Source organism: Bubalus kerabau, chromosome 4 (genome assembly GCF_029407905.1).
Source record: "Bubalus kerabau isolate K-KA32 ecotype Philippines breed swamp buffalo chromosome 4, PCC_UOA_SB_1v2, whole genome shotgun sequence".
Classification (NCBI taxonomy): domain Eukaryota; kingdom Metazoa; phylum Chordata; class Mammalia; order Artiodactyla; family Bovidae; genus Bubalus; species Bubalus kerabau.
The window spans coordinates 33664036-33677876 of record NC_073627.1 but is presented as its reverse complement, the minus strand read 5'-3'; the positions used below and the strand labels follow the sequence as shown (position 1 = coordinate 33677876).

The following is a 13841-nucleotide window of genomic DNA, read 5'->3' as shown; positions in this document are numbered from 1 at the left end:
TTAATGTATGCTTTTGTGATCTCCCAGAAGTTCAAGGAACGTATTTTTTAAATACTGATAACAAAGAACTTGGAAAAGTGACAGTTCTCAGTCCAGCCCTCCCCACACCCAGTGTCCTTTCCCAGACCTTGGGCTTTTGCCTGTTTCTGAACTTACTCCTTCTGATAATTTCTTCTCTATTTCCTATTAGTGATTTACATCACTCCTTCTGAATTTATCAAGTTTCAGTATCTACTTATCCTGTGATATGAAAAATAAGAACTTAGCTCCCATTACTGACAATCAGTTGGCTTCATCCTAATTTTGCTAGCATAAGTCATCAGGAAAAAATCATGGGAAGTAAAATTTCTGAATCTTTGGGTGACTAAAAAGACTTCATTTTGGCCCACATACTCATTTGATGAGTTCTGCTAGGTCCAAGATGATTTTTGACTCAGAATGTGTCCACAATGCTCGATTGTCCTCTAGAACTCAGTTTTATTCCTATGAGACCATATGCTAGTAAGGTGTTATTCTTCCCTTGTTTCTTTTTTTCTAAGTATTTAATTTTTGGCCACATGGCATATGGGATCTTAGTTCCCTGACCAGGGATTGAACGCACGTCTCCTGCATTGGAAGCTTGGCGTCTTAGCCACTGGACCACAGGGAAGTCCCCTGCCCTTGTTTCTTTGTTGGTGACCTGTTTTTATTCCCTGGAAACTTTCAAGTCCTCTCTCTACCTTGTGTTGTGACATGTCATGAGCTGAGTGAGGTGCAGGCCTTTTTCACTCACCTGCTCAGCACTCAGCCTGCTTTTTTCATGTGGGAGAGCCATACTTCTCTTTCTCTCTGGAAATCATGCTCTGTCATTTTTTGTAACCGTCACCACGATTCACCAAGTTGCTCGTGTTAGAAACCTGAGAATCGGTCACCCTGGTCACCTTCTCCCACCCATGACACTTGGTCCTACTGATTCTACCTCCTGAATGTGTTTCAGATGGCTCTAATTGTTTCATTGTGCCTCCCTCCTCTGAGTCACCAAACTATCTCCTGGACTATCCCAAGAGCCTGTTAACATCCCTTTTCTCCTCCACCTGCATTCTTTTGCCACTCACAGCCAAACTCATCTTGCTAAATCTCAGATTGGATTATAATGCACTTCTACTAAAATCTCTCTAGTGGCTCCCCACTGTTCTAAAGGTAAGATCCAATACCACTGACATGGTCTCTGTGACCTGCAAGCCCCAGTCTTTCTGTCCAGCCTTGGATCTTTTGTTGTTGTTTAATTGCTCAGTCATGTCCAACTCTTCTTTTGACCCATGGACTGTAGCCCACCAGGCACCTCTGTCCATGGGATTTCCCAGGCAAGAATACTGAAGTGGATTGCCATTTCCTTCTCCAGGGCATCTTCCCAACCCATGGATTGAACGCACATCTCCTGCATTGGCAGGTGGATTCTTTACCACTGAGCCACCAGGGAAGCCCTCAGCCTCAGATCTTAACTTTCCCAAAACGCACACTAATGCTCCAGCCACATGGCTCTCTTAGGGCCATCACCTCATGACCTCTCCCGGCCCAGGGCATTTTCACGATCCATCCCTTTTATCTGAAATAATTCTCCCCAGTTCTTTGGTCCAGTGCCTGTCCGTCCTTCATGGATCATCTTCTCCTGAACTTCTCCCTGCAAGACCATCTGGGTCTCCCTTACACATGTATTTGCTTCAGAGTGTTTAATACAGTTCTTTTAAATGTGTATTATTTATTTATTTGGCTGTGCTGGGCCTTTGTTGTGGCATGTGGGCCCTGCATTGCTGTGTGCGGGCTTTCTCAAGTGGCAGCGAGCAGGGGCTACTCCCTAGTTGTGGCCTGTGGACTTCTCGCTGCAGTGGCTTCTCTTCTTGCAGAGCACAGGCTCTAGGGTGCACAGGCTTAGTTGCCCTGCATGGAGGCTCTTAGTTCCTGGACCAGGGATCGAACCCAAGTCACCTGCATTGGCAGGTGGATTCTTAACCACTGGACCACCAAGGAAATCCCGATACAATTCTAATTAAACCTTTCTTTTATCATTTTAACTTACATTTGCCTACCTACTTTTCACTAAGACCCTGGAGATAAAGGACCATATCATCTTGCTTAGGATTTTATCTGTGCCTTAAAGTCTAAGTAGCACAGAGCGGGGCTCAGTAAATATCAGTCGAATGAATTAGCAAACGAATGAACGCACATAAAAGAGCTGTTGTCATTGCTGAGTTGTCCCTGACTTTCAGGGGTTTTTTGGATAGAGTTCTGTATTCTTCTGTCCCGTGGGGGTTTTATTCCTTTCATATTAACAAATGGAGCCTCCTCATTTTTAGTCAATGTTTTCCTTTCTGGAAGCTTTCATATACCCTGTTTCTGAGCAATTTCCTCCTGTTCTTTGCCAAGTGACCTCCAACTATTTCATCATATAGATTGAAGCTTTCTGTCATTCCAGGCAAGCTGACCTGTCCCTGAACCATATTGGTTATTTGTCTCTGAATATATCATCTCAACCCTGCCCTTGGTTTAATCTTAACGCACATTTCCTTAGCAGAGGCAATATTGCTGCTCATCAGCTAGCAATTACCTACGCACCTGTGCCACTTTCTGGATGGCTTGACTTGTTTTCTTATGCACCCATTTAGAACATACACTCTGGGTTCATCATGCACTCCCCATCTTGGGTCTAATCATTTTGTCTGATGGACTCCTGTTCTCAGGTTTGGAATCCACATGACTGACTCAAATACTTTCCCCTGTGTCTGCCAGGCCCCTGCTTATAAAGGAAACTCACCATTTGCAGTTGGGCAGAATCTGTGCATCATACCATCCACTGCTTTACTCCACGTAGCCTCTTAGAAAGCCTGGGATCCTTCCCTGCCTTTGAGTGTGTGATCCATGCTCTTAACTCCTCCATGTCTCTATCCCTTTGTTTCATCGTGGCAGTTATTATTTATTTATTTGGCTGTGGTGGGTCTTCATGGCTTTTCTCTAGTTGTGACAAGCAGGGGCTACTCTCTAGCTGGGCTTCTTATTGCGGAGGCTTCTCTTATTGCAGAACGTGGGCTCTAGGGGGTGTGGGCTTCAGTAGTTGCGGCTCCCAGGCTCTAGAGCACAGCGCTCGTAGTTGTGACGCATGGGCTTAGCTGGCCCTGCAGCATGTGAGAGCTTTCCAGATTAGGGATCGAACCCACGTCTCCTGTATTGGCAGGTAGATTCTTTCTTTACCACTGAGCCACCAGGGAAGCCCCATGGCAGTTCTTAATATTGGGCTAGGCTTTAACACCCTGAAAGTCAGATGAGAGATTTTATTTCCCCCACCCTCACTCCAGCTCTTCTCCCAAAATGCATGAACCCACAGGCAAACAAAATTCTCTGTATGATCTTGGGAGTTCTCTAAGCTTCCAAAGCTCATCTGTTGACACTCGATTAAGAATGTGTGCTTTTCTGAGAATCTGAAAAATAAAAGATATATGTACACCTGAAACTGACACAACATTGTAAACCAACTATGCTCCAATATAAAATACAAATGTTTAATTAAATAAATTAAAAACAAAGAATCTGTGCTTTTCTGACACTTGTGTCTCCTCCAGGATTTTCCACCCTCAATAGAGGAGGAGGAGAAAGAGGAAATTCCATCCACTTTCTTTGGCCTCTGTTTTAACACGAACCTGCCACCACTCACTCACACCGCATTCCTTCTTGCCTTCACAGATCAGTCCTTTAACACTCATTTACTTTTACCCTCCTCTCTCTCTTTTCTCATCATGTCTCTTCATTCTATCTATTTTGGCCACACCGTGCACGGTGCAAGATCTTGGTTCCCTGACTGGGGGTGGAACCCAAGCCCCCTGCAGTGGGAGCACGAGGTCTTAACCACTGGCCTGCCAGGGAAGTCCCTCCTCTCTCTTCTCATCACCTTCTTCCTGAACGAGCCACACTTGCTTATTGGCACCATTGGTTTTGCTTCTGGGTCATCTAAAAGCAATCACCCATTGTTTCCCATCACCCCTATTACGTTCCTCCTAGGGTTGCAGTGAGGATGAACATGAAATCTCAGGTGTGAAAAGGCTTTGAAGCACTAAGACTACATGAGCATCATACGGCACTCTGATGACAACGATGATGCTCCTGCTCTTTGAGGCAGCTCAATTTGCTTTTCCTTTTCACCCTTTCCTCGCGTTCTTTCACAGCACAGCGTCCGCCCGGGCCTCCCCTTTCCACCCTCACAAGGCATCGTCTCTGGTCCTTCTTTCACTTGACTCGTACATGATGTTGCCTGGTCTCCGTCCTCCTTTGTCCAGTTATCTGGCGCTGACACAATGAATCCTGACGTCTCCATTTATCTACCACCTTGGTCTTCCACTGCCTCCTCTTTCTCTTTCCAATGTGCTGGTCAGAACAACGGGCTCATTTAGATTTTTGTCAGCCTGCTACTAGGGGTGTTCAAAGAAATGGTTTTCAATTCAGTGTCTTTGCAGCTAGATTATCAACACTTTGATTACAGTCTCTTTTTCACTGCTCCCGACGCCATTCTCTTTTCTTAAGCACCAGTTGAAGTTGGCCAGGTTGGAGCCTGTCCAGTCTCTACAGAGCAGCTTCAGGATCAGCAGAGTGTTGTTTCTGTGTGGAAAGGCAGTCCTCTCTCTGTTCTTATACTAGGGGAGTGGGGGGCATCTCTTCCATTGGGGGGGCTATGGACAGGAATGGAACAGGGATGTGGGCAGTGTCAGATACAACGGCAGTAATAGAAGGTGTTCTACCAGATGGCAGATCTTGCAGTAGAGAGTGGAGCCAAGTGCTGAGCATAAGAAGTGGGGGGCTCCATTAGGAAGTTTATTTATTTATTTTTAGATTCTTAAAAAAAAAAAAAGCTTTCTTTTTTTTACATGTATTTATTTATTTACTTTGCCACACAAAGCAACATGCGGGATCTTAATTCCCCAACCAGGGATTGAACCCTCAGCTGCTACAGTGGAAGCGTGGAGTCTTAACCACTGGACTGCCAGGGAAGTCCCCCTTCACCACCCTTAAGAAGCTTAAAGGCAGAGGGGAGTGGGCAATGTAGCAACTTCTGGACATGTGGAAAGATTACCAAACAGTCTCCTGAGATTGCGAAGTGTCAACTTGCCGTGGCCCCAGTTCACCCGGTGTGTTACTTTTCTCTTGTATTAACGCTCAGGTTTGTGCAGGATTGCGTGTGTATGTGTTTAGTCTCTCAGTTCAGTTCAGTCGATTAGTCATGTCCAGCTCTTTGTGACCCCATGGACTGTAGCATGCCAGTCTTCCCTGCCCATCACCAACTCCCGGAGCTTGCTCAAACTAATGTCCAACGAATTGGTGACACCATCCAACCATCTCATCCTCAGTCATCCCCTTCTCCTCCTGCCTTCAATCTTTCCCAGAATCAGGATCTTTTCTAAGAAATCAGTTCTTCACATCAGGTTGCCAAAATATTGGAGCTTCAGCTTCAGCATCAGTCCTTCCAGTGAGTATACAGGACTGATTTCCTTTAATATCGCCTGGTCTGATCTCCTTGCAGTCCAAGGGACTCTCAGGAGTCTTCTCCAACACCATAGTTCAAAAGCGTCAATTGCTCAGTCGTGTCCAACTCTATAAAGCCTCATGAACTGTAGCCGGCCAGGGTTACGGTTTCACAAAAGTTGGGTGATGCAGATGTAGAATGGACAAGAGTTAAGAGTCTTATAAGATCATGGCTCAAATGAAGGATTATTGGATCCATATTAAAAATAACAGGGAGGTGAAGAAGGTTAGGTTAAACAGAGGAGCCAACGCGCTGGGTGTTTTACTGATGTAGAATCATATGAGCAGGGAGCAGGGAGTAATAGATTAAACAGTCGGGGCCTCCCTGGTGGTCCACTGGTTAAGGATCTGCCTGTCAGTGCAGGGGACACAGGCTTGACCCCTAGTCTGGGTTTCCACGTGCTGAGGAGCAACTACTGAGCAACTATTAAGCAACTACCCTCGTGCCACAACTACTGAGCCCGCACGCCTAGATCCTGTGCTCTGCAACAAGAGAAGCCACCCCAGTGAGAAGCCAGAACACCACCACAAAGACCCAGCACAGCTAAAAGCAAACAAATAAATAAATATTTTAAAATAATATTTTAGACAATTTTTTAAAACAATTTTTAGACAAAATTTTTAAAACAATCTGAAAAAAAAATCTGAAGAGCAGGACATTATCATTGTGAATAAGTATGAAAGAATAATATATGAGACACAGGCTCATTCCTAGTGATAAAGTCCTTGGTGCAGCCTCTGAAAGTGGGTAGCAGAAATGGAATGAACTTCTTTGAAGATGAGGAAACGTGAGGCTGGGTGTCGACCGAGTCATCCACAGCGACAGCAAAGTTCACCAAGTTAATGATGAAGCAGGAAAAGGTGGAAGATTTTAAACCAAGTCCCAAAGCCTTAATAAAAGTGACTCTCTCTGGGAAGTTGATAGAAGGCAGAAAACATACAAGTTAGTAGGTAATATAACCGATGCATGTGCTTTAGAAGAGAAAGGGTTTTTCTACAAGAGTGGAGAAAAAAATAGTCTGCAAGTTCTAAGAGAAGGCTAGAAAAATGTTCACCTTCCTTCCAGCCCTGGGGCTGTGCGGAGCAAGGGACAGGGACACAGAAGTTGTCACGTCCTCAAAGAGACTGGCGTTTGAGGAAACACAGCTGCCAGGATGGTCAAGGAGGTTTTCAGTGGGACTCGGCTCGTGGTGACCCCACCATAAGGAGCACTGGAAGGAAGATCAGAAAGGGAAAGATGAGCTAAAGGTGAGGGGTGGGGAGGGGAGGGCTGGAAGTCATAGCACACAGTATTCAAAGTAATCTAAACCTAAGCCCTTTTTACCCCTTATCCTTTGTGAATAAAGAAACGAAATAGGCTCTTTTGTGAGCAGAAATGTCACTGAGACTATCTAACAGTCCAGCACCCTTATCCTAGTATTTTCTTTGGAATCCACTGTTTATATTCCCAGCTCTAAAGCTGACATCAAATCCATTGCCAGCTAAGATTTGTAGAGTTTAATAAGGGTTTTCTTGGGTTCATCTCTGCTGAATCTGTAATAACCATTCCTCAGTACAAAAAGTCATCATATGGCTTTGTCCTATACGGTTTAATAAAACTCCATATTTTTTTTTAGTGCTTTAAAGACACTTCCGATATTGACAGTGTTCTTTAAAATTTCTTGCAGAAATATCAAATTGCATCTTCAGTTTTAGTTCCCCTGAGACTAAATTTAAGTACAGACTTTTATTCTTTTTCTTTTTAAAATTTCTCCTCTTCTCTCTCATGTTCCTTACCTTCTGAGAAAAATTGCCCAACAACTCCTTCATGGTATTGCACACTTTTGTGATCCTTTGTCTAAAGAAAACTGTGTACTTTCTCTAAACTTTATTGGATTGGTGAATAGCTAGTATTCAGTCAGAATTGGTGTTCTTTAGTAAGGTTATTTCTTTGTGTGAAGTCTTTCTCAGGTTTGCAGAGCAACTCTTTTTCATTGATCTTCATTTTTTTAATTGTGATATAATTGACATAGAATATTGTGTAAGCTTCAGATGTACACCATGTTTTGCAACATGTATTGCGACATGATTATCACCGCAGCATTAGCTAACACCTCTGTCACACTACATAATTATTATTTATTTTTCCATTGCTTTTTTTAAAATCAGAGGATAATTGCTTTACAACGTTGTGTTGGTTTCTGCCGTACAACAGTGAGAATCAGCCATAAGAATACATGTATCTCCTCCCTCCTGAGCCTCCCTCACACTCCCCCATCCCACCTCTCCAGGTCATCATAGCATTGACATATATATACTACCATGTACAAAATAGATAGCTAGTGGGGAGTTGCTGTATAGCACAGGGAGCTCAGGTGCAGAGCAACTCTTGAGCATTCGCCTTGCTCCAGTGACACGGCTGTGACATGTGTGCTCATGTGGCTGTTCCCTGAGTCCACTCCTAACACCGAGATGCACAACATTCACACCCACACAGCCAGGCCCTTCCTTGGCATGCCTCTCTTCACTCTAATTCACGCAAGATGACGACAGTAAATGTTCTATGTGGTGGGAATAACAAGGAGGAGATTCCTGTGGAGTAAAGTACAGGAAGCTAAAACCACCTGAGTCCTGCCCCTTGGGGCCACACCTCCCAGTAGGTGTCCAGGGAAAATACGTATTATTATTAATATATATCAGGGGATCAGGCAAGCTAGACCCAGCCATACCCACACACTTGCAACTCTTTGAGCCTTTTCACTCTAGGACGGTGGCCCAATGCCTGGTCTTGGAGTGGAGGCTGCACAAAATGGAGGGGCATGTCTGTCCACTCTTGGGGGTGTTAACTGAAAAAAAATAGTACAACGTGAGAGTTGTGAGTTGAGTTTCAATTGGGGCACAGTGAGGCCTAGAGCCTGGGACACAGCCTCGCAGAGAGCTCTGAGGAGCTGCTCCAAAGAGGTGAGGGAAGGAGGTCGGTGTCTTATATGGTTTTAGTGAAGGCACTACGTGCAGCCGAGCACACGGTTGGCCGAGGATGGATGCTGGTCACGAGGAGTGATGTCTCCGTTAATGATTTCAGTGCTTTTCCAGATATGAGGAGATTCAAGAATTTGGGCTCATAAAATCTCCTGAAAATATCTAATTATGTGAACGTCTGTTCTGCCAGTTTTTCCCAGAGCACAGAGCATACCATTCCTGATCTCCATCCTGAACTCCTTTCAGGGAGTTTGGAAGGTCAGGAGCTCCAGTGGCCTTGTAGAAGCAGATGGCAACTGCCAATATTTAGTTGGCAGGGATTCAGTGAAGAGCACGGGGAGAGGTTGATTTGTCTCGACAAGCGTGCTGCTTTTTATTTGGGAACAAAAAGTTGGAAGATGTAGCAACCCCACCCTGGGAAGGAAAAGGGCCTGTGCATGAGGTTGGGGTGTATGGCTCCTGGCCGCTGGCGATGGGGGTGCTGTGTGGGGGTGAACACTCAGTGACATGAGAGGTGCTAATGACCACTCCATGCTCCTTTCAGGCAAAAAACTCGGATATACCTTCAACAACCGGAACTTCCACAACGTGTCTTTGGGGCAAGGACAGGAGGTCGTGGCTGAGGCCGCGCTGGACCTGGCTGCCAAGAAAGGCCACTGGGTTATTTTGCAGGTACGCCCACTCTGCCCTGATGGGGCCCATTCTTGACCCATCCCTGTGTGGACCTCCAGGGCCACCTTTCCTTCCACACCCTCCCCTGACTTCCTAATCTTCTCAGGATGCTGGCTTTAAGCTGGACCTTTCCAGCTGCTGATCTCTTCCCATGCCTTCCACAGAACTCTTTTCTGTTCCGCATTTCCTCTGGGTCATATGGTCCATGTTCTCCATCACATTCATGACTACAATGCCACACGTGCAACCAGAACTCAGCCTCTTCATTGAGAGCTCATGTTGGCATCTGGAGTCTGGAACACCTACTGTTGAGTTTCACTAAACACAGGAAGTAAAGGCTGCCCTTCTTCTGTCATGGCCTGTCTTCATTCCTGTTCATGCAACTTGCATGGATGCTGGGGCTGTGGCAGAGCGAGCGGCGGACCCTCTCTCCTCCCGTAGCACCCTGCAGCCACCTCTATGAGCGCATCCACGGCTCTGTAGGAACAATCCGCCATATGCCTGTGTCCTCCACTGCATTTTTTTAGGGAAAGAGACATCCCCATTTACCTTTGGCACCCAGCACACTACTTCCCTCAGATGCTGGCTCAGATGGTAAAGAATCTGCTTGCAATGCAGGAGACCCAAGTTCAGTCCCTGGGTCGGGAAGATCCCCTGGAGGAGGGCATGGTAACCCACTCCAGTATTCTTGCCTGGAGACTTCCATGGACACAGGAGCCTGGTGTGCTACAGTCCACGGGGTGGCAAAGAGTCAGACACAACTGAGAGACTAACACTTTCCCTCCTTTCACACTACCATGAACACAGTAGACACTCAACCAGAACCTGTTGGGTAAAAGAATCAGTGAAGAAAGCAACCGAGGAAAGAATCAAATGGAAAAGCCAGTCCCTCCCCTCCCATCTGACTTTGATTACCCAGAACTTCCTCTCTCCTGATGACTCAGTGAACACTTCATGCTGTTGGGTCCTCATTATCCCACTGTTTGTTTGAGGCTAGCAGCAGAAGGACCTGTTGTTCCCTAGGACTCCTTTTGCAGAAACAGGGGGACCTTAAGGAGGAAAGAGAATGACAGCAGGGTCCCTGCCTCCTCCCACTGGATCAGCTCAGTGATGGGAGGTATGACCTCCCCAGTTGTCTCAGGCTCATCTGTCAAAGTGACCCCGTTCTGGCCACTGGGTTTTCCCTGATGGCTTAGATGGTAAAGAATCCATCTTTACCTGCAATGCAGGAGACCCAGGTTTGATCCCTGGGTCAGGGAGACTCCCTGGAGGAGGGCATGGCAACCCACCCAGTATTCTTGCCTGGAGAATCCCCACGGACAGAGAAGCCTGGCAGGCTACAGTCCATGGGGTCACAAAGAGTCGGACACAACTGAGCGACTAACTTTTTCACTTCACCCTGGGCACTGACACCTCCAGGAACCCAGCCCCCTCCAGAGACAATGAGCCACACCTATCTGCTACCCTGGACTGTCACATCTTGTCCCGATGTGGTTTCTGAGAGATTTCCAAGATCAAACTCAGAAGCTGGGATTCCTGATGCAACGGCAGAGTTTCTCACTGGGGAGTGGCGGTGCTGCCCGGCTCACGGAGCCCCGGCTCTCTAGTCAGCCACCAACCTCTCTGCTCCAGTCGAGTGATGACAATGGAATTCTTTCCTCTAACAAATTTTCATCTTAGCATCCACTCCTAACTCCCGCATAGCATTTCACAGTATACAAAGCCCTCTTAAATCCATTACCTTTGGTTATTTGCAGCAACCCTGGGAAATGAGTATGGCATATATTACCGTTATTTCTCTTTTCATAGAAGAGAAAGTAGACCAGATGGCTGTGGCCTCAGCACTGTGTCCTGTGCTGACCTGTGTATTTAAGGTTCTGCAAGCAGGCTTCCTCAAATATTTATCAAGGAGCTTTTATCTGTGCATCATAATGAAACATATTGCAATGAAGCAAAGTGACTATCCTTGCTAGAGTGAAAAGTGCATGCTGCAAGGTGGTGCTAAGAAATTAATGTCGTTTCACATAGACAGACTGACAGATAGGAATCTCAGGGAGGAGGAGACAGGCTCAAAGACCGGAGGGGCTTGGGCATGGACGAGGAACCTTCCCTCTATGAGATCCGCAATGTCCCAGTGTGTTTTAGGAAGATAAGTTTGACAACAATTAGCAGAATGATTTGGAGAGGGAGGAGGAGGAAGGAGAGCTAGCTAGAAGTTTAAATGAATGCTTTTCAAGTCTGAACATGCAGACAAATCACTGGAAGATCTTATTAAAATGCACAAATTCAGTAAGTCTGAGTCAGCATTTCTAACTGGCTTCCAGGTAATGGTAACATCACTGGTCCACGGGCCCCACCTTTGAGTGTCAGCGGTTCAAAAAAATCCAGGTGTCAGCTGTGGGGATCTGAAGTTGGAGGGTAACCATGCATGAGGCACTTCAAGTGTGACCCCCAGACTGGGAGCAGCAGCATCACCTAAGGACTTGTTAGAAGTGTAAGCACTCAGGCCCCTCCATGGATCAGCCGCTCTGAGGTGGGGCCCAAGGACCTTTGTTTCAACAAGTCATCCAAACAAGGGGATTCCGAAGCCTCAAGGTCAAGCTTGAGATCCTTAGGACATGGAAGGATAGTTTGAATGGCAGGAAAAAGGGGTCCTCATTACTGAGAACCCCAAGAGTCTTGCTAGGATGTGATTTGTTTGAAGCAAAGGCCAGGTACTGCCCCCCACCCTGATCCTCCTTCCTGATCACCATTTAAGCAGAGGTTTGCATGGGGCGGGGGGCTCCTTCCTTCCCACCAGAACATCCACCTGGTGGCCAAGTGGCTCAGCGCCCTGGAGAAGAAGCTGGAGGAGCACAGTGAGAACAGCCACGCAGAGTTCAGGGTCTTCATGAGTGCGGAGCCCGCACCCTCCCCCGGGAGCCACATCATCCCCCAGGGCCTCCTGGAGAATGCCATCAAGATCACCAGCGAGCCACCTGCGGGCATGCACGCCAACCTGCACAAGGCCCTGGACAACTTCACTCAGGTAGGGCCCTGGAGGGAGGGGAGCAGGGCACCTCGCCTCGCAAAGAGCAGACCCCCCACCCCCACCCAGGGCAGGAGGAAAACACACTCTCTTGCAGGAGTCAGTGGCAGGGCATGCCCTGCTCGCCTGCCCTGAGGGTCCTGAGCAGAGACAGGGAAGGGGCGGCAGCTGCTTCAGTGGTATAGCTCCTCATTATTAAGATGATAAAACTATGCCTCAGTAGGTTTAGTATCATCTTGTCAGCCTCCCCAGGGGCCTTTGTCTTTGGACTTACTTCGTGCATGCCCAATGTCCAGTCTTAGTTATCGAGCAGTTGGGAAGTATATCCCAAGAGATGCTGGCTTGTCCTGGTTCTGCTGCGGAAGAATACACAACAGTTGACGTTTGGGACTTTACCAGCCTCTGCAGTAGGTCATTCGGAGGAACAGGGACAGATTCAGGAGTCTCTTCATTGCTCACAAGAGTGTCAATTGCTCCGTTCTGCATTTGCAAATGCCCGGGAAGAGTGGCCCGCTTAATACCCTCTAGAATTTACTCTGTTCCTCCAGAGCCTTATTTTCACTGTTTATGGGACAAATCACAGAATTGGGGTCTTTTCATTCCCTCTTCCCTGACCGCTGTGCTGTTTGGAGATGATCATTTCATTCTGACTTTCATTTGAGCGAACCGGCTGTCAACTAGCTTCACAAGTGTGGCTTCTCGTCTTTGTGCCTAAAGGCATTTTTCAGCAGGACTTGATTTTCCACGTGTGTCAGAGGTAACAAAGGAAGCTCCTTACACGTCCGCAGAGAACAGCTCTGTCCAAAAAGCCATTATTATAATAAGTTCCTGTTTGCATGAGGCAGTGACTTTGTTTCCTGTACCATCTCTGACCTTTCACATCCATATCTTCATGGCAAGCGTGGTGCCCAATCAAGGGACCAGAGAGAGAAACTGTGTCACGGGTTCACTGGGGAAAAAATCAGACCTACCAGCAGCTTAATCTCTATGGTCTTCTCTGCTTCCACTTATTGCTGTAAGCAAAGTCTAAGGTCCACCTCCTAGAAGAAATGCCAGGACTGACTGAACCCAATCTAGTTGTGTGAGCTTTATAAGTGCCTCTTGGGCTCTAGCTGCAGCATCTTGCTCCTTCCTAACAGAGGAGCTCACTCAGAGGACACATTTCCTTCCAAAGAATCCAGGGTTCACGTCCTAACAGCTGTTCACAATGCAAGTTTCTCCCTCCCCACCATCATCCCCATGCCCATTAACATCTAAGAACAGTTCCACCGGCTTCCTCTGGACTCTCTCTTGCTTCTTTTCTTCCATCTTCCCATCTTTCATCCTCTCTTCATGAGTCAGACCATTTCCCCTGCCTTCTGCGCTGCAGCCAGGACCCCTCGGGGGTCTTGCTTCTGCAGCCACGTGTCCGTTAGGATGTAAAGGGCAGGGCACCCCTCTGTGTCTTGTGGCTCCAATTCCCACCGCCCTCTGCTTCGGCAGTTCCCCCAGCAGATGAGCCGTGGGGTCGTCAGTCACACAGGCAGTAATTACACCTACTGAGACTCCATGATGGTCGAGGAAGCATGACAGGAAGGAGGGGAGTCAGAGATGATGCTGTGGGTGTCCCCACCCACACCCCAGCGCCGAGTGCCATCAA

The 13841-nt window shown here is 47.1% G+C and overlaps 1 protein-coding gene across 1 annotated transcript in view; it reads left to right on the top strand.

Annotated features, from left to right (window-relative positions):
• Nucleotides 1–13841, top strand: part of DNAH9 (dynein axonemal heavy chain 9) — a 288583-nt gene that overhangs the window by 253872 nt on the left and 20870 nt on the right. Inside the window, exons 62-63 of the mRNA XM_055576493.1 lie at nucleotides 9047–9174; nucleotides 11975–12202. Of these exons, the coding sequence (XP_055432468.1) occupies nucleotides 9047–9174; nucleotides 11975–12202 (356 nt within the window). The remainder of the gene's footprint in view (nucleotides 1–9046; nucleotides 9175–11974; nucleotides 12203–13841) is intronic.